Source organism: Periplaneta americana, chromosome 9 (genome assembly GCF_040183065.1).
Source record: "Periplaneta americana isolate PAMFEO1 chromosome 9, P.americana_PAMFEO1_priV1, whole genome shotgun sequence".
Lineage (NCBI taxonomy): Eukaryota > Metazoa > Arthropoda > Insecta > Blattodea > Blattidae > Periplaneta > Periplaneta americana.
This window is the reverse complement of record NC_091125.1, coordinates 8205112-8233091: the sequence shown is the minus strand read 5'-3', so window position 1 is coordinate 8233091 and position 27980 is coordinate 8205112. Positions and strand designations below refer to the sequence as shown.

The 27980-nt window shown below is 34.8% G+C and overlaps 1 protein-coding gene and 1 long non-coding RNA gene across 8 annotated transcripts in view; one reads left to right on the top strand and one right to left on the bottom strand.

Annotated features, from left to right (window-relative positions):
* LOC138705761 (uncharacterized) overlaps positions 1–27980 on the bottom strand; it is a 209753-nt gene that overhangs the window by 163661 nt on the left and 18112 nt on the right. For 4 of the 7 annotated variants that reach the window (XM_069834382.1, XM_069834384.1, XM_069834385.1 and 1 more), the window contains 2 exons: positions 25826–25939; positions 21590–21876 (listed from right to left, as the gene is read on the bottom strand). The exons of 1 other annotated variant lie outside the window; for it this stretch is intronic. In XM_069834382.1, coding sequence (XP_069690483.1) covers positions 21590–21876; positions 25826–25939 — 401 coding nt within the window. Of the gene's footprint in view, positions 1–21589; positions 21877–25825; positions 25940–27980 lie in introns of those variants that run through there. 2 more of the 7 variants (XM_069834386.1, XM_069834388.1) reach the window with 1 other exon arrangement.
* LOC138705760 (uncharacterized) lies at positions 210–3168 on the top strand. Its single transcript, XR_011333751.1, has 3 exons — positions 210–1182; positions 1622–2118; positions 2381–3168. It is a non-coding gene; the product is annotated as an uncharacterized lncRNA (long non-coding RNA).

Genomic DNA, 27980 nt, shown 5'->3' with positions numbered 1-27980 from the left:
ACTATTTCAAAACTTCCCGCAACGTTATTTTAAAACGAGAAGAATCTGTTGAAGAGGCGTTAAGTGGGTGATTTCTATCTGTCGTATTCTAACCTATACAGTATACCGGTATTCAGTTTCTTCTAGAAGCATTCTTACTACTTATTTCCTTAATGTGTAGCTTTCGTGGAATTCTTTATCACTTAAATCTTAAAAATGATTATTCCGAGTGTTATTGCAACATATAAGTTCGTCGTTAAGTTGAAGTTCTAAATAAAGAACTTCACCATCGAATAATTACGTCCGCCATGTTGTTGACTTCTTAACGCATCGTTACTGTTTTAACGCGACGAATAGGTCCTAATAAATTAAAGATGAATTTAAAGATGCGTTAGCAATAATGATACTTGGTGAAACACAAAAACTGACTAACGTGTCATTAAATTATTTAACGAGACGTTATAATGATAACGAAGGTTGGTGAAACCGGCCATTAGTGTTGTACCGGTATTTTCCGGCAGTTTGTTATTTTCTTTTATATCCTCAATATTGATTTTTCTTTCATTCATCCGTCGTGGCAGGTTTTCTGGATTTCCTTTCCTTTCCTATAGATTTCTCCCACTTACTTTGTTTTTTCTGTTTAATCTCTTTTGTTTTTTTCCTTTAATATACTGTATATGTGGGGAACGAGATTATTTCCGCTTTCATGCTTGCTCGCTCATTAGTTAGTTCCAAATTTTTCGGTTGGCGAGTTGGCGGTCAGCGCTGACCTGGCGTGGAGTGACAGGCGACCGTGGAATGAGTCAGAGACGGGACGGCAGTTGGTTAGAGACATCGAGACTAGCGATGGGCGAAATAGTTCATTGTCAAGAGCTAGGTCGTTCGCTCCCACACATGAACTTGAGTCGTTCAAATGAACTAGTTCGTTCATTTTACAAATGAACTAATCAACGAGTTAGGAACTAAGTAGGTAAACTATATAGTCGTTGGCACTCTGATAGTTACTGGCATCTTTTAATTAATTTCCTCTATAATAAGGTTTTTAAGACCAATAGTGCCATTTGAGAGCAACATCTGCATTCAGTGATATCTCCTCTTTAAAGTAGTACCGAAATTTTCCACCAGATTGGCTTTGTTTTGTGTCATGGCTGCTTGATATCAGACGCTGTATACTGTATCGACAATAAAAGGTATTTTCTTAAGGTAAGTGTTAAGGATTTTGTCTCTTAATATGCATTACTGTTTTTCTTAGGTTCATGCAATTGTAATGAAACTTGTACAGATCCATTGCTGAAGGTTTCTTCTATTCAAATAGATGCAGTTTAAACATCCTAACCTAAACGATCACCAAATGGCGGGGTGTCAATGACTGCAAAGAAAAACATGTCGGTTTCAATTATTGGCATCCTGTGCCAATGACTATACCTACCTGATTCACGTTTTTATTGTGACGTTTTGATGCCATAATGTTTCTTACGTTGCTACATAACCTCAAAATAATTTTCATGTGTTTAAAATTATATTTACCAGTTATTGGCATGGGGTGCCAATGTATTATGCATGTGACTATCACTACAACTGTTATAGTTATTGGCAGTGCCAAACTAATTGATTTACAGTATTATTTTCTCTCCTTTCGAAGATTCATCAGCATGAATGACGTAAAATTTGTAAGGATAAAGAAGAAGAAGAAGAAGAAGAAGAAGATTGTAAGTAAGAAATGTTAGAATCCACAACATTTAGAGGCAGCTTTAGACGAAATTCGAGGTGAATGCCCAAAAAAACTGCAGCAAAAAAATACAACATTCCAAGGCCTACATTACAATTTCGACTCAGTGGCAAATTTTCATAATCTTCAATGGGACCTGCACCAGTACTCAGTGAAGATGAAGAAAAACTGTTAGTAAAGTGGATTGTTACCTGCGCCAGAAAAGGATTTCCTCAGAGGAAATTGGATGTCCAACTACCTGTTAAGGAGTTCCTAAACATGAACCAGAGAAAAACACCATTTAAGGACAATTTGCCTGGGGATGGGTGATTTCGATCATTTCTTCGTCGCCATCCAGAGGTTTCCATCCGAACAAGTGAAAGTGTAACTTCATCCAGTGTCACCGTTTGTGAAGCAGATGTCAGAAAATGGTAAAGAATGATTCGTCTATCTTTTAGCACATGATTAGTCATTCATCATTTACTACTTGACTTAAATTTTCCACGTAGCCTACTTACTATGTTTATTTTTTTGAAGTAGCTATGTCAGAGAAACAATATTACAACTACGTATTGACATCACTGTTCTCTCAATCCTTAAATGAATATGAGAAGTTGAGAAAAGGAAACTGTTGAAAGAGTCCGTATATTTTATAAATTGTTTAATAATTTGCTTATTTTTTTTTAATTCTAGGTTTAAGCAGGTTGAAGATATTTTGGAAGAAGAGAATTCTTTAGACATTCTTCAAGATTCAACAAGGATATTTAACGGCGATGAATCAGGGTTCCAATTATGTCCAAAAACAGGGAAAGTTTTAGCCTTCAAAGGGACAGAAACGTGTATGAAGTTGATAGAGGTCCTGCAAAACTGTCTATAACAACAATGTTCACCATCTCTGCTTCCGGACAGAAGGAAAGTAAGAAAAAAGAAGAAAGGAAAAAGAGAAGAGAAGAAAGAACTAAAAGGGAAAAATGTAACAGTTAAGAAAAATACTTGCGAAAAAAGGGGAATGTGCTTTAAATGTACTAAGACTGTTAGAACGAATGACTTAGAGTGTTCACTGTGTGAAAAACTTTTTCATAGAAAATGTGTACCAGATGAATACAAAATACACATGCCATTACCAGAAGACGATGATTCCTATGTTTGCCACAAGTGTTTCCAGTATGCTGACAGTTCTCCTAATTGGATGGATGAGGGCTCCGAAGACACAGAATGAAAATCTTAATGACATAAGTTAATAAATTTGTTAAATGGTCTTTATATTTGCATCATGCTGTGTGTTAAAATGGTTTTTCTTTTAATAGTATCAAATGGATAGTTCCGAATATTATGTTCTTTTGGGTGCCAATGACTGTAGAATTTGATGCCAATAGCTATATATTCAAGTGCCAATGACTGCGATTTTCAGAATTTTCAAAACAATAGATTTTTATTAATTGAATATAAATTCAATAAACTCTCAAATATGTATCACTGCATCCGTTAGACTTTCCTTTTTCCATTTCCATAATGGCATTTGCCTATAAAGACATTCAGATCAGTATAGTAGTGAAAGAATGGTGGAAGATGTCTTAACGGTGCCAACCACTATGCAGTTCACCCTAGTTCAATATCGTACAAAACGTACATTCGTGCGCACTTAGTTGCCAGTATCACTAAGTAGTGAATGAAATCGTCAACAGATGGCATAGCAATGTGTTCTGATCTGGTATATCCACGGACTCTGTTCTGACCTATAGCTGTAGTGAGAGAATAGCGAACATAACTTTCTCTCTCTCATTTCCTCCCTGTCCCTTCATATACAGTAACCTATACTTGGCTCGAAAACATGACGGCCTCTGTTCTTGGAATTGGTAATCCCTGATAAACCCCCATCCTCTACTCAACCCCTAGCCGCGTGGCAGAAATACAATAGATCCCAGCATTGCCAAATCTAGCAGTCATTGCCTCTACCTGTTCGGTTTCACCCGTTCTCAGTGTCTTTTTAGACATTTGCCGACGTGTTGTTTTATACCGTTATGCGTTTCAATATGTCTAATTCATTCTGGCCATGATTAAAAAGTGTTGGAACAGTCAGGCCTCCTGATTCACCTGAAGATCATGACAAGAACAAATAACACCGTCGAAGAAAACAGAATATGTTATTTGCAGAGGAGCGTAGCTAAGAAAACGAAGTGTTAAAATTATGTCTAACGTTAGAAATTCTACCCATAGAGTAATAGAAAGTTGAAGCAGTTTGATAAGTACAAATCTTAATCACTTAACATCGGACGCAACCGGCGGAGTTGGTAAAAAATATATATATATATATATATATATATATATATATATATATATATATGGGGCATAGAAATTAAGAATTACGGTTCACCAACTGAAGAGAAAATAAATTAAAACATAATTCGGCAAGATGATTTTATGCGTGATTTACTTCGTCGAACAGTATGCGAACAGTACGCGAAAGAGATATCGCCAACAGCAAATAAACTTGCGGAAATATTCTGGCCTGATTTGTACATTATGTTTAAGAATGCAGAAAAAATTTCATTCGATTCTATCCAGCACTTTCGGAATTACCAGGAAAAGGATTTTTAAGGAATATAGTTTGCGAAGAAGAAAAAAAAGCTTATGCCATATTCCACGTAACAGCTATTATAGCCAATGCCGCACTTTACATTAAAAATCATAATTTCAGAACTAATACAGAGCCACTGGCGTAGCTCAGTTGGCTGAGTTGACTGCCGATCCGAAGTTACACTCGGGCGTGGGTTCAGTTCCCGCTTTGGCTGATTTATCTGATTGGGTTTTTTTCGAGGTTTTTCTCAACAGTAAGGCGAATGTCAGGTACTCTATAGCGAATCCTCGGCCTCAACTCGTCAAATACCATTTTGCTATCACCAATCCCATCGATATTAAATAACCTAGTAATTGATACAGTGTCGTTAAATAACTAAAAAAGAAACTAATACAGGTTGTTTTACCTGAATGAACTTCAATAGTTGGTGTAGAAATTTAAATTTTATATTAGGCCTATATATTACATAACAGAATTTTAAGGTATAAAAAGTGTACATGCCCCTTAATTAATTCAATCATATTTCGTATCTTATAACGTTCCTTAGGCCTACAGAAAATTTGCATCGAATCGGCAACTAAACTAGCAGAGAAACAAATATATTCTTTTGTGCTTTAATATGATTTTCGTGTTATGAAATAATGATGTAAAAGGAATACATTTATCCATGACTGGTATCCAAACTGGTCTTTATTTCACCGTCCTTAGCAACCTAAATAATGACGTTATTCACAGCAGTGCTTAAAAGTTTTCTAACTTACAGCAGTGAATTAAATGTTTTTAAATCACTCTCTACATGACAACCAACATATTAGCAATAATAAAATGAATATATATGAACTGCTTTTCCAACAACACATTACAAAGAAAATACCTACAATTTAAAATTAAATTTACATACCAGTAATGAATAAAATATCGTATAGCATACTAGAGTAAACAGATTTTATGCGCTCGTGGAAATTATCACCCAAAATCTAATTTTACTCTCTTGTACTATAAATTGCTATTCAATGATCACAGTTTTCGAAAATTTTACCAGCGCAACATCCTTAATTAAGTATAAAATTCTGGAACTTCAATAACATGAGAATTTAACACTTATTATATAATTCTGTATTTCCTTCTTTATTTAGGCAAAACATGTTAGTGAAAATATAAATATAAAGTGTTTTAAAAATAAGTTTGTTCATTTTTATACGAATTTTGTTTTAGTAATTATAAATTAAGGTATATTTACAAAGATAATACAGTCTCGCTGAAAATCGCGGTTTCACGGAACACAGTTTGAAAAACGTTCGCAAATCACAATGACTTCAAGAATTGGCAACTCGGCTAAGGGTTTATCCCTTGCGCGTGCCTGCAGTTAACTGGTGAAGGGTATGAGGGAAGGTCGTCATGTTTTCGTGCGAAGTTTAGGCGGACAACTAGGACAAAAAAAAAGTCTCCTTGAAACACAACTTCACCCTTCCTTATTGCAGATAAATAACATACCAACCGACCTTTTCTTGCAAGATAATATTTTAATCGATTATTTTATGAAATATTAAGCTATACATATCTTTATAGCTGTTAATTATGCTCTCTTTTAATAAAAGACCCAAACCCCAAAGCATCGGCAATTATCGAGGTCGACAAATTTGTACAGGAACCACTGCTAACGAGAAAGGGTAACCCACTTTCTTGGTGGAATGAAAGGAAAGAGGTATAGGCCTAACCAAATTTATAGAAACTGGCAAAATCTCGGCTCTCTATTGTTGCTAAATCTTTGCCTTGTGGGAGAGTGTTTTCCAAGGCAGGACACACAATTACGGATGCAGGAAATCGTCTGAGTGGCAAAGAGTAGAACAACTCTTATTTTTAAGTGAAAATTTGTAAATCGTTATTTTAGTTAGGGCCTACCTATTGTATTTACTACTCAGTTTTCAACAAAAACATGAACAATTGTGAGAGGCAGTGAAAGGAAAGACAAAGAAGTAATATTTTAAATTATTAATAACTATTTTAACGATGTGAACTGTAGTGACTTTCTTTTTTTTAAACCTCAGCTGTTATGGAGTTGGAGGGGATTGCAACATGCGGCGCGATGGAATTTGTTGAGGTACGTTTTAAAAGTGACGTAGAAGTACCCATTCAAATCTCTGCCATTGACCACAAATTAATATTTACAGAACATCTACACAGTGTTGCCAATTCTCTGCTGATTCTGACAGATTTGAATTTCATAAAAGCTGGAAAATATGCTTGTATGCAGTGAATTGTAATTGTATACGTTAATTCATGCACAAAACAGGTATTTGTCCCATATGTGTTAAAATAAAAGAGGGATTCATCTGCTGGCTGAGTGCTGTGTGAATTATGTCAAAGTTCTAAGTTTTTTTTACAATACATATTGACTCAAGTGAATTAATTCTTCACAGTAAACATAGTTATAAAATTAAATACACAATATTATTTCCTGGCAGATTTTCGCATCAGTTTAGGAGATTCTATAGTAGAGAGATTATAGTAGTTAGTCGGAACCTATCTGGTAGAGTTGGCTGCACTGCATCTACAGCACGCCACACAGCTGACACAGCACAGCCCGAATGAACAAATCGTGAATCGTGTGTGAACTTGGTGAAGAGAAATGTGAACGGTATCATTGAGCGCTATCAAAGTTATAAACCACGAATGTGCGCATTTCCCCAATTTATTACAAAAAAAAAATTATATTAATCACTCAGTATGCAAGCGCAAAATAATTCAAAGTCACTTTACACGTACAGTATGTATTCAACTACAGTTGGTAATTCAGTCCATTCAGTGTTCGTTCGTTCGTTCGTTCAATTGTGCGGCACACGTGAACTGTATATGAACTATTAGTTCAAAAATAATGAACGAACTATGAGCAGTTCGTTTGAACGAGTCGTTCAAATGAACTAGTTCGTTCATGAACGACCCATCGCTAATCGAGACTGGTTGTAGGAGTGCTCTGCCGTGATCGGGGACTGCTTGAGAGGGCTGATTCTGCTGGTTTGGCGATGGCCGGGCGGTTTGGTTAGGATGAGATATTGTGACTTAAAGAGAGAGATAGTTATTTATTCTAATTTTACATTATCTTTTTCATTTAATTATTTCATTGTTCAAGACTATTATTTTAGGTTTAGTTAACTGTACTGATTATTTTTGTAATTATGTCTTCACCCACATCCGCTACTTTGATACTTATATGTGTGGATAATATTATTATTTTCATGTTGGGTTCAGTACCTCATATATTCCGTACACACAATATATATATATATATAATTTGGAACTGAGCTGGGACAGTGATTATGTATGCGGAGACTGATTTGCTATTCTTAGTGGTTGTGATTGACATGGGCATACGTTATTGATTTTCTGGACTCTAGTAAGTTTATGTTCTATCATCTTATGTCGTGACTAGCTTATTTACATTATCATTAAAGCTTTTCCTTTGTAATAGTGAATGAGAGTGAATGAGTTTGCTTTTTCTCTCTCTTTTGGTCATTTGCTCTTTTCGCATCACTAATAGTTGCTTTCCGGCCATATATTACTGTTCTATTAGCTTCAATCCAACTGTTGTTAATCATATAGTCTCATTGCTGTTTTCTCTTTATATATATATCAGTGGCGGCTGATTGACCGAGGCAAGTGAGGTCGGGCCTCAGTCACTTTGCTTTCTTAAACTCAAAATGTTAGTTGTTTTTAGTCGTATAGAACATATCATATTAGTTATTTCAATGAAGCGTATAGAGTTGTAGAAGTAGAAAACTTTGTGATGTATATAGACCTGTCTTGCAGTAAAATTTGTTCCTGAGGCCAGGATCGCTCGTGCCGGGTCTGGCTTCTGCATTTCGTATGTTTCTACGGGTTTTTAAGGTTGCACTCGGAAAGCTGAAACTGAAGCACATTTCTTGTGGCCTCGTAGCCTAGCAGGTATTCCCCCACCCATCAGCCTTCACTTCTCCCATTCAGAACTCGGTCTTTTGTCAATGCCGGTCTCAAGTGTCGGTTGGGATAAGAATAACAATGGTGAATCATCGTGTGGTCCACTGTGGTTATGTGTTTCGGGAAAATAGAAATCTGAAGAAATTCGAGAAATAATGATGATAATTGTAATAAATTCATTGTTAGAGTATCGTTATCAATAGAAAATAATATTGAAAAAAGAAAAGTTTTAAATTAAGACAGACCTACGCCATCACTGACAATTTTTCAGAAAGATAATCTTAAAACGCGAGCTTTCAATGCATCCTGGTGTGAGTAACATAAAATGGGTCTTTGGTAATGTGGTGCGAAATAAACTTTTCTGTTGGTCGTGCTTGTTGCTGTCAAAAAACAAAACTAAAACAAACAAAAAAGAGAGAACAGTGTGTCTACTGAAACTTCAGCGATCTGAAAAATATTTCCAGGGGAATTTCAACATATGCTTCTTCAGTTGAGCATAATATTCGTTGCTTTATAAAAATTAAATAATTTAGCCTAGTGAATTCGACTCACAGCTTAGCAACTTATTTGAAGATTGATATGTTATTATTTTTCATTAATGATGATAATAATAATAATAATAATAATAATAATAATAATAATAATAATAATAATAATATAGTAATAATGTCAATCTTGATAAAGTATCATCAATAATAAACATTTTTTATGAAAGTAGCCTCCTTAAACTATTTACTACAGGCCTCACCGAGGATTTTGGTCGCCAGCCGATACATATTATATAGACATGTATAGACATATTAACCAAACGAATGTAAAGTTACTATTTTTAAAGATTTCATTTATTGTTATTACCTTGTTTTATTGTAAGAAATTGTTTGTTAAGATAAATGTTTAATCTTTTGGTATTGTTTAGTTCCTCCTTTCTGACGACGTTATCATCATTATTCAGGGGGTTACGGCCTAATCTCGGTTAAAGGTGACCCAATACGGTTCAGTATTACTGAGAAATGAAAGAAATCGGAAGTAGACTCGAGATGGCTAGGACCATACGAAGTCCAAAAGACAATTAGGGTATTCATTTAAACATACGTAGCATAAACAGAAATTTCCTGGAATTATGTGCATTATTACAAAGCTTCACTCATGATTTTGACATTATCATTTTAACGGAAACTTGGTTAGGTCACGATTTTGGCTATGATATTAATGGATACAATAAATTGGTAAAAGTTAATAAATACAATAAATGCGATGGAATAGTAATATACTTTAAAAATAGCATTGATATTAGTGTAATAGAAGCTGAAATTGAGCACTGTAATTCACTTCATTTTAAGATTAAGCTTGATAAGAGTGAAATTTTTTTCACCGCCATTTATAGATCCCCTAAAAACAATAAAAATGATTTCATAGACAATTTAGAGCAGTATTTATCCAATTTAGAAGATTGTCGCAACCATATTATTGTTGGAGACATAAACATAGACATATTAGAAAATAGTATAGATATAATTGGCAGTAAATATATGAATGTTCTCCATGAATATGGTTTTGTAAATTATTTAAATGCCATCACTAGGCCTTCCATAATTTCTGGCACATGCATCGACCATATATTTCTAAAAACTCAAAATAATTATAGCTTCATACCTGGCGTTCTAGCTAGTGCTATTACCGATCATTATATTGTTTTTAGTTTATTAAAAATGTCTAACAATGAATACATTTCCAGGCCGTCTGTTACTCTCTCATCACAAAATATGCAACAAATTAATTATCCTGATTTGATTACAGATTTTCTAAAAGAAACCTGGGAATCGGTCTATAATTGTAATGATGCCAATGCCTGTTTTCAAATTTTCTACAATTTAATCATAAAGTATATAGATAAACATACTATTATAAACAGTAATCAGAAAATTTCTAATAAATCCAAGAAAATAAAACCCTGGATCACGACCGACATTATTAATTCTATTCGTACAAGAGACAAACTTGCTTTAAAAGTTAAAAAGAATCCAAGTAACGTACAACTAAAAAATTACTACAGAGCGTATAGAAATATGTTAACTCTTATCATTCGAAAAACGAAAATTAAATATTATGAATCCAAATTTGATAGATACAAAAATGAACCTAAAAATTCTGGCAAGGTATAAATGAAGCTACAGATGTACATGTACAAAATAAACAGCCAATCAAGGAGATAAAAAACGATAAGGGTGAAATATTAAATTGCAGAAAAGAGATTGCAAACGAATTTAACAATTATTTTTCAGAGCTAGGACACAAAGTTACTTCTAACTTTAATAAGTCAAATTTTAACTCTTCTCTACAAAATGAGACACAAGATGAACATTTAGCTTCCTCCATGTTTCTTTTCCCTGTAACTGAAGATGAAATTATTATTTTGATTAAGAAGTTAAAAAATAATGTTGCTCCTGGTATAGATGGAATTAAGAATAATACTTTCAAAATTATTATCAAATATATATTAAAACCCATGGTTCATACTTTTAACTTATGTTTTGTGCAAGGTATATTCCCAGATGTTTTGAAATGTGCCATAGTAATTCCAATATACAAATCTGGAGATAAAAATAATTTAAACAACTATAGACCTATATCTTTACTTCCAACATTTTCCAAATTGCTTGAAAAATGTTTAAAGAATAGATTAATAAATTATTTAGAAAAACATAAAATCCTCTCTAAAAATCAGTTTGGTTTCCGCAATAATATTTCTACTGATGATGCTCTTATTAATGTTATTGGAAAAATTATCAATGAACTAGATATCGGAAACAAATGTTTGGGTATTTTCTTGGATCTACGGAAAGCTTTTGACACTATCAATCATAATTTACTTTTGGATAAACTACATAGGGGAAAGGTCCCTATATTGAACCGTGTCTTAAATTGAAACACTGTAATTTCCCAAACTGTTCGACAGAGTGCACCACAATTTAAGTAGAAGAGTACTATGTAGCGCAGTGAATGCTGGGTACAGTTGACTTTGCGTTCGGAGCAATGGTTTCAGCTGTAATAAGTGTTTTGTGTTTATGGTGCTTCTGATGTAATATTTGACTCTCCTAGCTAAGCTTGTACGACAAATCAGGCAAGATTGTGATAATCTTAATCTATTGCATGTTGTGAAGTAGTTACATAGCAAACAATATTCATGCGTAAACTTTTTCAATGAACACGTTTCCGTGTTTTACAGTTACTAAATAATCTGAAATGGTTTTGCCCGTAATTTGAACCACCGTTTGAACCCTACATTGAACTGGTCCAATTTAGGAAACATTGTTTTGTTTTAGGACCTTCCAACTCGTGCAAATAGATATACCTGGCAAGTGGTGAAAGAGGCAACAACACAACCTAAGTGTGTTGCATGAGTGTAACAAGGACTTACGTTCTTCCCATGTTGATTTTCAAATGGCTGACATTTAAGGATGAACTGAACACCGGTACACCACCAGGTGCAATATGCACATGTTCTGAAAGTGGATGGATTACCAGCAAGTTATTTCTTAAGTGGTTACAACGTGTCATCGCCATTGTAAAGCCCAGCACTAATAACAAAGTGTTACTTATACTTGATGGCCATGGTGTTGTAATGCTTTCTTTGCCGGCACATACTACAACGCACAGGCTTCAACCATGTGACGTGTCTTTCTTCAAGCCCTTGTCATCATACTACAATCAGGTTGCAGACAAATGGCTTCGAAGTAACCCATCTCGAAATATAACTCAGTTCAGGTGTCAGCTTTAATAGGAGAAGCTTATGGTAAAGCTGCTGCAGTGGTAAATGCAACGAGTGGATTTGCGAAAACTGGAATTTGGCCACTCGACAGAAACAGCGACTTCACTCCTACTGCCGTCAACCATGAGAATGAGCCTAACACAAGTGTTCCAAACTCATCTTTACAAAATTCACTTCCCTCTTTTCAATCTAGCAGGCCTTACACTTCTGAAGACATTTCTACGGTCAATCCTTACTGTCCATAAAAATCTCCAAACATGACCAGGCGTAGGCCTAACACTGTTTGCTGAAATAGCTCCTATTCCTGAACTTACCACATCAAGGAAACAAAAAACCACGTCAGTTGAAATCGTCACAAGCAGTTCACACAAGAATGAGTTGTAGGAAAACAAACAAGAAAGTAGCAGGTAGGCCTACATCGACACCAAGAAATAAACCGTTAAAGAGAAAGCTCCAATATGGTCAACCAGGAAATGAAGACAAGAATTGGTACTGCAAAATTTGTGAATTGTCGGAAATGATGGATATGATCAAGTGTATGAAATATAGGATATGGCTTCACTAAAAATGTGCAAACGTTAGTGCTAAACAGAAAGTGTGTTACTGTGAAGACTTTGGATAATGGACTCTTTTATATAACAATGAAAGCCCTATATTTGTAATTCATGTTCTATAAAGAAAGTGTTTTTTATTACTATCTAAAAACTCTAGTTTTCAAGGAAATTGACATTATAATCACAAACTTCTCTGTACTTTTGTTGTTAATTAAATAATTTCTTTAAGTATAGGACAAAAATATTTATATTTTATATTAATAAAAATGTTTCTGAATTTAAAATGATGTGGTTCATTTTAAGATAAGGCTGGTCCAATTTAAGGACCATGTTCCTAATTTGGACCATTTCGCACCTTCTCAGTTTTCTTTTTTTTTTAAATAATGACAACATTAATTAGCAATTGTGTTGAGGCTATGTATAGCCGAAGAGTCTGCAAATGTAATGCAAATTTTCCTGATGACTTTGTTGTGAGATTATTGCCACAATTTAGTGTTAAAGGCAAAGTGGTTCAATATAGGGGCCTTTCCCCTACTATTGGATTTAGAGGTATAGTGTTAAAATTATTCCAATCATATTTTAGTAACAGAAGGCAAATGACCAAAATTGAAGATCAATTTAGTGAATACAAATATATTGATATAGGTGTACCGCAAGGAACAATTTTGGGACCTATTTTATTTCTAATATATGTTAATGATCTGCTAAATATAAATTTAGAAAAATTTAATGGATCTATATATTCATATGCGGATGATACAGTAGTTATTTTCAGTGGTTTTTCTTGGCAGGAAGCATATAGAAATGCTAATATAGGTGCTAACATTGTTAAAAAAATGGCTTAATTCCAACTTCCTTTCTTTAAATATATCTAAATCAACTTTAGTTCCTTTTTCGTTAACAGCTGCCAGTGTTCAAAATTTAAAATTTAACGATGAATATAGACTAATAATACACAGTGAAAATTGTTTAGATCCCAAAAGTTGTAAATGTCCACCTTTGAAAGAAGCCACGTATGTCAAATATCTGGGTATCATTATTGATCAGAATTTAAAATGGCCTCATCACATTACTTATCTTTGTAAGAGGCTTCGTAAAACAATTTATAAATTCGTTAATCTTCGATGCTACTTACCTATTAGAGTTCTACGAAATGTTTATTTGGCCATTATTCAGTCTATCATTCAATATGGTATAATTGTTTGGGGTGGAAGTACAAAAATTATTCTTAGTCCGTTAAATTTACTACAAAAACGAATAATTAAAATTTGTTTGAAGAAACGTTTCGATTATCCAACTAAATTAATTTATTCTGAATTTAATGTATTTAATATTGAACAAATTTATAAGTATACGCTGTTAAAATTGTATCATAAAAATCGTAATAAGTTTGTATTACAGACACACAATTATGACACAAGACGAAATATTAATTCAAAATTAGTAGAACTTAAATGTCTCACATCTGCTGGTCTAAAGCATAGCATAAATTTTGGCCCTCGGTTGTACAATGCTTTAACTAAATTACACCCAGAACTGCTAACATGTAACCCACTAACATATAACAAGAAAATTAGAAACGTGTTAATATCTTCAATTTGATTAAATAAATTTATAGCCTATGTGTATGAATTAATCAACCTATATTATATTTGTTTTCTATAATTTTGAAATATATATTAGTCCTACTTTTCACGTGCGATATTATTCTTCTCTAGTATTAATATTATATTATATAATTCCATTGCCGCTGTAATTATATTTTAGTTCCTATTTTATTTTTACTTATTTATTTATATTATTATTATTTTTTTTATTTTAATATTATATCTGAACTACGACCGAGCACGAGCGCTGCTCATTCGGTCTCAAATTTTGTTAATACCACTGTATCTTCCTTTTATATTGCTTGTATTATTTTATTTGTATTTCTCTTTGTTTGTTTTGTGATTATATTTCTTTATTCTGTATATTTGAATTCAAATAAATAAATAAATAAATAAATAAATAAATAAATAAATAAATAAATAAATAAATGTGATTTTGCAGGAAGTAGGAAAACGAAGGCATATTGAGGCTCACAAGGATGATTTGAAACCATATTTGTCCATTACAAGTTGTCCATGAGAGATTGGTGAACCACCGCATTGATTTTAATTGGATGGTCACACTTATTAGGACAATGTCAAGAGATTACTCAAATCAAATCGGGGACAGGTATTTATTTCGACAGCATGGGAATTGTATCTTTCTATCCGACTCAATGGTAAGTGATTTCATATATTGACTTAAGTGCAAAGAGCCTATGGCAGGACACAAAATCGCATTATAAACGAATGACAACATATTGTGAGAATGTGAAAGAAACAGAATGGTATCATTTAACCGAATGTTCAGGGTTTAACCAATTCATGGGAAGCAAAACGAAGGAAATTGATAATTTAAAGAATGTTATATCTGAATACATGCAACCTGATTCTATCAACGCTAATAGTAGGAAGAGAGGAGCATTAAATTTCGTAGGAGACATTCCTGAGGTTTTATTTGGTAGTTTATCAGAATCAGACGCTAAAGAATACAATGAGCACGTCACTGATCTGAAGCAGGCACAAAGAGAGTTTTTACATTTATCGTCACAGCAGATGACTGTAATTAAGGCAACGATTTTGAAAGTTAATAATACGATTCAGAAGGTACATTTGAATGAACAGATTTTACGAGAGGGATTACTGACCTTAATAGCACAGTTACAATCACAGGGAACGGGATCGGGAGGAATTTTATCAAGTTAGCTTGATTAATGAGCAGTTTAAGTTGATTCTTAGGGGAATAGGAGAAAGCCAGCATTCATTTGAGGTAGTTATTGACGCATTGGTGCATGCAGAGTTAGGCAAGTTACAACCGCAGATCATGACGAATATGAGAATTAAGGAATTATTATGAACAGTGACGTTACCAAGTGGACTAAATTACCCAACTTTTCCTTTCTTTCAGAACTTCATCACACCCACTACCTTATTTTTATAGTGTATGTTTTAAATATTTCACTTTTATCTGCAACACAATATCAATTATATAAGATGTTACCTTTACCTATTCCTAAGCAACAATCCCTACACGTATTTATGAACACTGTAAAAGAGTACGTCTTCGCCGACGCATTGAGGCAACATTACGGTAAAACGACCAGTAACGAATTGCAAGATTGTTTTCAAGTAAACGCATTTCATTTTGTATGTAAAGAGGAGATACCTATATCAACCTATAAGCCAGACTCAGATTGTGAGACTACTCTCTTACATCCTTCTATGCTTGAAATTCCACCTAGATGTGAATTCAGAGTTACTAAATTAACGCATATCTTATGGCAGTGGTTCCCAAACTTTATTGATTGACGACACACTTTACTGAACGCCCACGATATCACGACACACTTATTTATGTTTAATAATAATAATAATCCAGTGCTTTTCTTCTGGAGAAAAAGGTGGTAGAATTCTGTGTAGAATATTTTATAGCGGACGGGGAGATGATTACTATTCCCTACACGGAAATTTTGTCGTTTTTAACCTCTCCAAACAAGAATTTCATGATCTAAGTGGAATTCAAAGAAAAATTATATTAAAAACATAGTTAACCACACATATTTCGGTTCCATAATGAAAAATGCAATGGTTCCATAACGCCTTTCAAACGAAACAAATTATGGAGTATAGTGGAAGAGAAAGGCTACCCACAACACATAATAAATGTGATGAGAAACATGTACAACAACAACTCTAAAATAATAATAAACACTGGTAAAACAAAAACAGAAGAAATTTTAATAAACAAAGGTGTGAGACAAGAGTGCAGCATTTCACCTACTCTTTTTTAACATTTTATTTTGACGAAATTATTAAAAAATGGAAAACACATTTTAAACCAGGAATACAGTTAAATACAGAAACTAATTTAAATATACTATTATATGAGGATGATCTAGTACTAATACAAGAGACCCAAGATAACTTACAATATGCCTTGTTCCTACTAAATAATATATGTCAAGCGCACAATTTCAAAATCTCAATACAGAAATCCAAAGTAATGGCATTTTGGGGAAAAGCGATGATACAGTCAAAAATTGTATTAAATAATAAAATAATAGAACAGGTATCCAACTTTAAATATCTTGGTAATGAGGTGAATATAAATGAAATAAGAAATTATGTCGATACAAAATTAAATAAATTTCAAATGATTTGCGGTACAACCAACAGAACTTTGAAAAATGAAACGAGAAAGGAAATAAGAATGAAGTTTCATAAAACAATGGCTGTACCAGTTCTACTACATGGTAGTGAGACTTGGATCACCACAAAACGATATCAAACAACAATACAGAGTACAGAAATGAAATTCTTAAGAAGAACAAAAGGTTGCACCAGACTAGATCAAATAAAAAATGAAGATATAAGATCTGAATTAGATTTGTTCTCAATAAACGATAAAATGAAAGAATATCACAATAACTGGGTACAACATGTTGAAAGAATGGACGCGGCTAGAATACCGAAAGTAGCATATGAATACAGACCACAAGGAACGAGAGACATTGGAAGACCCAAAAGAGATTGAAGGACTTGCTATGAAACCGGAACAGGCTGTGGCCTAAATCATGAAGTGGAGAAGAAGAAGAAGAAGAAGAAGAAGAAGAAGAAGAAGAAGAAGAAGATCAAAGACTTCATTTCAAATAAAAAAAATGCGTTGTAAAGACACTTTCTGGATAGCATAAAATATATTTTTGAATTCCAAAATTTCGGGACGCACTACACAGGGCCCCGTGACACACCAGTGTTTCGCGACACACTGGTTGGGAACCCCTGCCTGATGGATACCACTTCATTTGAATAATCAATGGGTTTTTATTGCACCCACAATAGAGATTTTTACGGCGTTTTGTCCAAGAGATCAGGAGACCATTAAAACTCAGAATACAGGTCTTCCCCAGCCAGATTATAGTGAATATTAATTTTGATTGTTGATTCGATGAAGAAATGTCAAAATTTGAAAATATGAATGTAAAAGCACCTTTAGTAAATGTCTTGTCATCAGTAGACGAGCTGCGACTAGCCAGTTTAAAAGTAGAAGAGATCCAACGTATGATTAAGGACCAAGAGCAGCTTGCTTTCCAGAAGAATTTTGTTACCGCTAGTGCATGGAGTGCAGCCATAGTTGTGATACTCAGTGTGGTATGTTGTCGTGTATGTTGTTATTGTAAGTATTGTAGGAATTCGTTAAAATTTTATGGACTAGTGTTTTACTAAACAATGTGTGGAACAGGGTCATAACATGATTACAACCAGTATAAACATCACGCCATCAGGATATCAAGCTAGATTAGAGCAGATCAAAGAGCGGGATTAAGGACATGTTACAGCTCAGCCTGAAGGACAAAGTTTATCTCTCCCCGACGCGCCAGAGTCATCATCTCCAAAACATTCAGAACCTATTGGTAAACGAATGAGAAGTCAATCTAGATTTCATTAAAAGAATGAACCATGGGTCCATTCTTTCTTAGAGGAAGAGAGATATGATAAGCGCCCGCTTACTGGAGGGACGTAATTGATATGATTATAATTAGTATTCTGACAGCCGAGAGTCGATCGCGTCCCGCAAGAGGGCAGGGCGCACGGGAGACTGGACGAGCTCCACGGAGCACTGGGGGGCGGCGCGCGGCGTAAAGAGGAGAGGAGAGACGGCGACCGCGCAGAGAGAGGGAAGTAGTGATGGGCGAAGTTGTTCTTTTCCCGGAACAGTTCCGACTGTTCCGGTTCCGAAAAAATACTATGTTCCAAATAACAGTTCCGAAATAACAGTCACCAGTGGTGATGAGTCGGAGTCGTTGAGTCGTTCAAACGAACGGTACAGTACCCTCCCTCTTCACCATGCTGCTCACACTGGAGCACTCATAGGCATGACATAGTACACATTCTTATCTATAGATGGCACTGCAATGCACATTCGAATCGATTTTGGAAAATTCTGTGCATGCGGACAGAACTCAAAAGCTTAATGTTAGTAATTACACAGCTGTTGACTACAAGGACAGAATACAGCACTTTGTTTTCGTACATAAAGTTATAAAGACATGGTAGCCAACTAAAAAAAAAAATAACATAACATTTAAAACATATGGTATGTAATTTCTGTTCTCTCTATTACATAATAAAAAAAAACAAATCATTAATTTTTATTTTTACTTTTCTTAATGCACAGTTATAATAATAATAATAATAATAATAATAATAATAATAATAATAATAATAATATATATTACAATTTCATAAATAAAAAATATATATATTGGCAGTACTGAAACCTGGAAACCCGGCAGTGGGTTAATAAAATGTTGGAATCGCATCTTTACCAAAGTGTAATTTAAACTTCGCATTAAACCTCGCTCTCCAGATCAGTACTTATATGGGTAGTTTCCAACAAATAATGCTACAACATTTTTGTCGTTCTTTGATAACAGAGAAGATAGCACAAAAACTTGTGCTTGTCAGACTTAACCTCAACAAACGACATACAGACATTGTAACTAAACCACTCATTACCATTTACGACTTTAACCTTTGTATAGAATCAGCTGATCAATGAATTAATAATGGTATGCGTACTTTATGACTTTGTAGAATGTTTATAAAACAGAATTAGTCAACTAATGGTGAAATAAACCATAAAGCGGGAATGAATATTACAGATTATTAAATACTTACTATAACATTACAGATGATTGGCCAGTCTTACAAATGTTGATATTAAAGTTCGCGCCACCGCAAGGATTTCAATTTCCATGCGCCCCCCTCCAACCACGTGAGAGTTTCAAGTACCAACTTCATCCAACGAAGTTCCAAGTATAACATAAAGAACAACGAGAACAGTGTAACTGCAGCTGTCGGTTCATCGGAACAAGCTCCGACGTTCCGACTGTTATCTCGGAGTCGGAACATACCTTGTGCAACGCGGTACTGCGAGCCCGCAACAGCTGGGCGAGTGAGCAGCTCGGAGTCGGAACACTGTTATTTCGGAACAGGAGGTTCAGGAGGTTCCGACCTACTGTTCATTTTTGCAACAGTTCCGAGGGAGTCGGAACATACCTTGTGTAACGCGGTACTGCGAGCTCGCAACAGCTGGGCAAGTGAGCAGCTCGGAGTCGGAACACTGTTATTTCGGAACAGGAGGTTCCGACCTACTGTTCATTTTTGCAACAGTTCCGAGACCGGAACAGTTCCAAAATAACTGTTGTGTTATTTTTTACCCATCTCTAGAGGGAAGTAATGCGCCTGCGACTGAGGGGAGAAATCCAGAGAAGTCGAGAGGCGCCATCTTCTCGGCATCTGCAGGAATTTCCAGCATCGTACTTTCCCGAAACTATGGTTTAGTTATAAATAAGAGACGCAAGTGAGCTGCAGCAGTTAGCAGCAGTTGTTGCAGTCGTCGCTAGTTTTTGGTAGCAGTGAAGCCAGCTTCAAGACCGGAGTTCGACTTGAGTGTGTCCGAAGCTGTGTGAGCGTCCTGTGGACTGTCACCGGAAGTCCTGAGTACGAGTGTAAGTGGACCGCAGTTGGGGGACCTGAGTTCGAAGTTCAGTGGGCTGTCTCTGAAGGTTTTGGGTTCGAGATACTGTGAACTTGAGTGACTGAGCTAGAAGAACTAGCCAAGGCAAACGAACTGTGAACTGAGAACTGAGAGTTTTGCTTTGTAAATAGTGCTTTGTGAACATTAGTTGAGATTAGCAGTACATTGTTGTTTTCAATAATCGAAGTGAATTGTCATTGTAGCCTGTGGAGTGCAATAACGAATACTGAGTTGCTGTGTGGAGTGGAAATCCCATTGTTGACGGGAGCGTTTAAAGTAAATTATAGAAAGTGATTATTGTTGTTTTGAAATAAAAGTTACTTTCTTGTTTGAAATAAAAGTAACAGTATGATTATAATTGGTATGATTATATTGGTATGATTGTAATTAATGTTTAGTGACATTATTAATACTGTAAATCTAAAATGTATTCTATCTTCATAACTCGTGCAGACTTGACCTAAAATTTATAATCTGAGTCATGTTTGTACTGGGGTTAATGACTAAAGAATTATCTGTCAAAGTCCAAAGGCAAGTCATCGCCCTGGCCACGGCGTGAGAACGCCATCGAGTAGACGCGAATCACGCGGACTTCAAAGGTCTCACCGTAGCGTCACTGGCGCGAGCCTATAAAACGGCGCGGCGATCGTTGGAGAATTATTATTATTATTATTATTATTATTATTATTATTATTATTATTATTATTATTACAGCTCTGCAATCAGCAGAAGTGCTGGGAAGAGCGACGAGTGGCTCACGTGGCAACGAGTAATTATCATCATCATCATCATCATCATCATCTTCATTTCATCACCTGTAGGCTACTACGCCTTGTATTTCAAGATTGATTAATAAACTTAATTACTGGCAGCCCTTGGTTATTTAAAGGACTTAGATCTTTTACTAACCCACCTACAATGCACTCGGATAGAAGTTATTCCAACAAACTTCAACACAGCTTTTTAGGAATCCGGAGATTCATTGCCGCCGACCATCGGTCCCTATCCTGTGCAAGATTAATCCAGTCTCTATCATCATATCTCACCTCCCTCAAATCAACTTTAATATCACCCTTCCATCTACATCTCGGCCTCCACAAAGGTCTTTTTCCCTCCGGCCTCTCAACTAACATTCTATATGCATTTCTGGATTCGCCCATACGTGCTACATGCCCTGTCCATCTCAAACGTCTGGATTTAATTTTCCTAATTATGTAGGGTGAAGAATACAATGCGTGCAGTTCTGCGTTTTGTAGCTTTCTCCATTCTTTTGTAACTTCATCCCTCTTATTCCCAGATATTTTCCCAAGAATCTTATTTTCAAATACCCTTAATCTGTTCCTCTCTCAAAGTGAGAGTCCAAATTTCACAACCATGATCCTACTCATAAATATCAGTTGGTGCTATCATGTGATTCTTACCTCAGAATCTTGTAATCGACATAACCGTGTCGTCCTTCCGATTATATTTTGCTTAGTTGATCCTACTGAGGAACTGCATTTGAATAGCTGACAAGGCCCGTTACGGCCATTTAAAAGTTGTATGTAATACATATCCGAAGAAGCTATATCACCTGCAGCATCCAGTAACAATATTGCCATATGTCCATAAGAGTCCGTAGTACTGAAGTCAAATTCTAATTGCTTAAAGAAACGTAGATTTCTTGTCATATTTCTGTTGATGTACAGGTATCTCGATTCTTTCTTATCTTAAAAAGAGACAAAAAATATTAAAAACGTAACTTATAAATGTTCTAAGTAGCATGTAATTAAACTGGCATTTATGTATATTTCATTTTAACAAGAGAATCTTCTAAAAAACTTTCAACATTTCTATACACGTATATATTAATTTTGAATTCGCACGTTTACTTTTTTTTCGAGACCATTGTTATTGGAAGAAAAGTAGAGAAGGTAAACGTGCGAATTCGAAATGAGGCAGTAGAACATGTGGATAGCCTCAAATATATGGAGTTTACTATAATCAGTACCATGAGCTGCTGCCAGGAAGTCAAAAGGAGGATAGCAATGGCAAAGGAAGCTTTTAATAGGAAAAGGAGCATCGTTTGAGGACCTCTGGAGTAGGGAAGATTGGAGAATGCTGGGATTGCAGCAAAGGACCTGCTCTTTGACAGAAAACTATGAATGAATGCATAATGTAACAATAATCTTAATATCTTTAACCTCACTTTCATGAACTTGCTGGAAGAGTGTATTTTATAATTTAATACTATATTTATTTCATATTACATTGAAACCATGCTATACTGTGAGTGCATCATGTCCTTAATATTTACAGAATTTAACTACATTGTAATATACAATATCTATATTTTCCTGACTTTATGTTACCTGGTTTTTTGTCCAAACTCTATTTTTCTTCATGTTTGACATGTGCTAAATGGAATAAGAATTAGGCTTTTTTCACCTGCGTACACCAGCATATGGGACTACAATAATATACTATGTTGAGTAGGCTTAAAACTTCGTGTCTTTGTGTGTTCCTGTCTTCTTCACTGGGTCTAATGCTGTGATGCGTTACCCAGCGTTGCCATCCCTGAGGCTTGACTGGTTCGTACAATTTGGTTCCAAATGACCGTACTTTTGATTGGAGAATAGTACACTATATACAAAATAGGCCTTTTGATTATTTTACGTAATCTCCCTCTAAAGTGTTTTTAATCGACTTTTTAAAATTCTTATAAGAAAACAATTGTTAAAAATTAAATCAACGTACAAAATGATTTTTAAACATTTTGTTGTCTCCTTACCTTGGGAGGACCCTCAGAAGGATCAACAACAGCAAGAACAGAAAGTCAGAACCTACATCTAGCCCATTTACAGTTTGTTTAATGAGAGAAAAACTAAGCTCCATATTTAGGAATTGTGTACCACAATTTTCCACAATTCTGTTTCCGTCCTGTTTATTTAAGTACATCGGATGTAGATTTCTTTGGAGTCAAATGTCGTAAATTGTAATAAACGTTTAAAATTCTCTCTTTTTGACATTTTTTACTCTCTGTCGACAGCATCGTACATTTTGCGTACTATTCGCTGGTTGGATCGTACGATCATACACGATATCAAATTATCCCAATTGTACGATCCAGATCGTACGATTGGCAACACTGGCGTTACCTGAGGAGCGGCTAACTGCAGGAATCTGTTCCATATCTTACGCATACATACAGTATGACAAACTTCTTTGAGTATGACATTCTGATGTGCCATCTAGTAGATGAATTTAGAAGTAGCGCCGATGCAAAACATCAATGAGCTGCTAGTATGTGAATAAATGCGTGTCATGAAACATAATGATGTTACCTAAAGCACTTATAGTGCCCGACCAGACTAATCCGCCATGTTGAATCCCAAGCGAGTGACGTGACGTGACGTGACGTGACGTGACGTGACGTGACGTGACGTGACGTGACGTGACGTGACGTGACGTGTTGTGACGTCTGTGTGGCATAAATAACAATACGGAAAGTAAAAGATCTGACATGTGGATGCATTTTAGTTTTAAACATTAATCTGTATTATTAATTTTACGCAATGTTTGGTTGTGCGGCTACAAATTGTATAAATAATTGTAGGCATGGAGTTTACAATTTGTATCATTTTCCTGCTGACAAAGAAAGAAGAAGTAAATGATTCATAATTTCGAGACGCAAGGATTGGACGCCAGCAATAATTAATTTCCTTTGTAATGTAAGTGTGACTCGACATATTTTATGGTGAAATATTCCAAGAAATGAAACATGATTTAAATATTTGCATTCAGTAGTCGTCAGGAGATTCTAACTGCATTCAATGAAACATTTATTCAGGCTGCACTACAGAGAGTTTAATTCATTGTTGTCACTGGTAGCCTAGTGGTCAAAATGCTGGTCTTTAAGTCGAAAGTTCGAGGGTTTCATTCTCCACGTGCAGATCATTTTATTATTTTTTTAGTTATAATTGTTTTCTATCTTCAAATTAATTGATTAATTTCCATTGACATAGCATTTACTTTACTTAAGCCTATTCTGTCATAAATTAATTTTCATCGAAACATTTCTTACAGGGGCTACTTTACTTTATATTTTTAATTAGCTACTGAATTAATTAATTTTCATTTAAATTTTAACGCACATGGGGTCTGCTTTACTTTAAATTTTATACTTTCAATTTAATTACTTCATTAATTTCAAGTTAAGTTAATACTTTACTTTATATTTTCAATATTCTTTCAAACTTCAATTCATACACATGGATTTACTTTACCATATTATTTGCTTTTTTCACAGGCAACTATAGAGTAATTGAATTAGGAATGAACGGGATCCGTCTATGCTTATCTACATAACAAATAATACAGTTATTTACCACATTTTATTAGCTTGAACGTTTTCGGCTCGAGGGACCATCTTCAGAAATTATGCTTAAGAATAGGCTACATATAAATGTGAGTTGGTACATACGTGTTATGTGATACAATGTGAACAATAAGCAAGTTATGAGCCTCTGCATTTAAACAATTATGGACTCAAAAGTGATTAAAATGTGGTTGAAATAGGATAAAAGCTTACATAAGCTGTGAACAATAAAATATTAAAATAATAAAGTATAAAATGTTGCTCTGATTGTAATTTGCTGAACCATCTGTGATAAAGGCTCCAGTATGTTATCTTGAGTGGAGAAAATTCAACTGTAATGCGGAATGAAGTATGTATCAAAATGCGGATCAGAAGAATACATAGCCTACATAATGGGAAATTACAAACTAATACCAAAGAAATGTAGTTATGTAAAGCTTAATACTGTTAAATCCTATACAAGCTTAATACAATAACAATAATATAATATCTGGTTACAAACTCTAATAAAATGTGACAAATAACTTTATTATTTGTTATGCAGATAAGCATAGACGGATCCCGCTCATTCCTAATTCAATGTATTAGCTTATCGGTCCTCATCATGTCTCTTAAATTAAGTATAGTGTAAGCTTACAGTCTCCCAATCTCGAACATGCATACATAATCATCTTGTCCTTGACACGATCTCATGTTAAAATATTGTCACGTCGTCTTGACTGTAGGATTAAAAATGGTGGATTGTTCTGCTTGCATAATAAAGTGCTTTAATGTTGCCAGTTACCACGATTACGATCGTTTTTGAAATGCATTGTTCCTGTTTATCTCAAGCATTGTATCTTACATATTATGATGTATCGAATGTCAGTACAAAGTTTGTAGAATAGACCTATCTGATTTTCTGAGCAGACTATTATCTTAATGTTTCCTAGTATATGATTCTAGCGATGATAGTTTTTATTAACTCTTGTAACTTATTATGATTTCTTTATAGAAAAGTTGAGCAAGAGAAAATAATCTGGGCATGTTGCACCGAATAGTTTTGTTTAGGAAAAACTTATTGCGAGGTCCAAAATGGAAAGTGTTTCGCAGGAAGTATATATCGAACATTTGTAAGCTGATAAAAGAAATTTAAAGAATGTATGTAAAAATTCATGTAAGGTGATTTTTTTATATCTTAAGCATATTTTCTAACCCTATAAATTGTTGAAATTTTCTATATCTTTTGTAATCACTCCATATAATCTCATGTCATGATAAACATCGCGAATTGGATACTTCTGAAAGAGTAAATTCCTACTTGGCATCAGAGGTTGATAGTCATCAGCAGGAGATTCCTCGAAGTTTTTCTTTTCCCATTTGCAACTCTCGACAGGAAAAGTGCACTGCTCAACATTAACGCCGACATTGTATTCTGAAAAATAAAATTAATGCAGTTAATTTTATGAAAAAATTAAATTATGATTTATTTAACGACGCTTACAACTGCCGAGGTTATATCATCGTCGCCGGTGTGCAGGAATTTTGCCCCTCAGGAGTTCTTTTATATGCCATTAAATCTACTGGCATGAGCCTGTCGCATTTAAGCACACTTAAATGCCATCGACCTGGGCCGGGATCGAATCCGCAAGCTCGAGCACAGAAGGATAGCGCTGTACCGACTACGCTACCCAGGCCGACGTTAATTTTATGATGTTTTAAGTTTATTTGGATGGCACACAATGCTCGGAAACAAGCGCATCCCATTTTCCATTCAATAAGGATACCTTCAGATCCACATAGATTGAGACTTGCCGGTTGATTCCGGATAAATTAATGAACGTGTAATATCCTAGCTTTCTCACGTCGCTCTTGCTGGTGGTCGTAGGATACCAGCCCTAAGCACAAATATAGGCTATTTTATTTATTTATTTACTTATTTATTTACTTATTTATTTATTTACTTATTTATTTATTTATTTATTTATTTATTCATTTATTCATTCATTCATTTATTTATTCATTCATTTATTCATTTAATTATTTATTTGTTTATTTATTTATTTTTTATTTATTTATTTATTTATTTATTTATACTGACGGAGTTCAGAGTGAGGACGGCCTCCAAATATGAAGAGTAGCTGTGAATATATTGAATAAGCAGTAGCGGACAGCTGATTAAAAGTAGTCCTTCAACTTGGGGATTAGGCGAAGGACTAACAACCCATCACCGTAAAAAGAGATTGTTACGAAACACCACCCTAAGTCTCGGAATGGGATTGATTCTTTGGCGCGACCACAGCAAAGGTGCTTAGGAAAATATTTGGGGCTAAGAGGGATGAAGTCACAGGAGAATGGAGAAAGTTACACAACACAGAACTGCACGCATTATACCCATTCTTCACTTAATATAATTAGCAACATTAACTCCAGATGATTGATATGGACAGGGTATGTAGCACGTATGGGGGAATCCAGATATGCCTGTAGAGTTTTAATTAGAAGACTTGAGGGAAAAAAGATCTTTGGGAGATCGGGACGTAGATGGGAGAATAATATTAAAATGAATTTGACGGAGGTGAGACAAGATGGTAGGAACTGGATTAATCTTGCTCCGATGCACAGTGTGCAATTTTCCCACTCTAGGTGGACAAAAATCAAATTTCGACTCGTTTAGTTCGGCATAGATGAATATGAATTCGTGTTCTTTAATGTTTGGAGAATGTTGTGACGGATAGCTTTTACTGTTTTATCAGGAGCAAGCTATTTTTAGAAGGGTGTGAACTCTGAGTTCTTCCTTGCATTTCTCGCTCCGGTTCAGTCGTAGGCAAAGTAGCTTACTGTGTGAGCGAAAAAGTGCCAGCTGATAGTTATTATTTGTATTCTGAGACATGGAATCTGTTCAGACAGGTATGTTCTTACTAATGATACTTCAATTTTTAGTTTGTAAATTATTATTCTTCTTACAATAGGATTTAAATATTACAATTGAAAAAAAATATTTTTTTTTTTCAAGTTCTCCAAATATAATTGGAGTTTTAGTATCTCCGGTCACGTCCGGTTACGATAATTCTTTTATCATTTAATAAAACAACATTTAGAGTGTTGAATCCTTGTTTCAAAGTTTGCGCGTTCTTGCGCATTTATCAGCAATTAATTGTTTTCAGTGGCGGCGCACACGGTAACGCGGCGGCAACTATTCCATGTTTGGCTAAGCAGTAAAGAATCACGAAATGAGGAAATTTTTAATCACCGTGTGAGTATTTTAGGCCTACAAAATTGTTCACATGACATTGGAGTTCAGATTAAAAATACATTGGACACATTTTTATCCAACCTCAACAAACGGTGGACAAATCCGTATGTAACGAAAGGAAAAAAGTAATACAAGAAAAATTCAGAACTGATATGGGTCCCATAGTTGACAAACCTCAACCAGGTATGAATAATTTCAAGGGAAAAATTGTTCCGGGGCC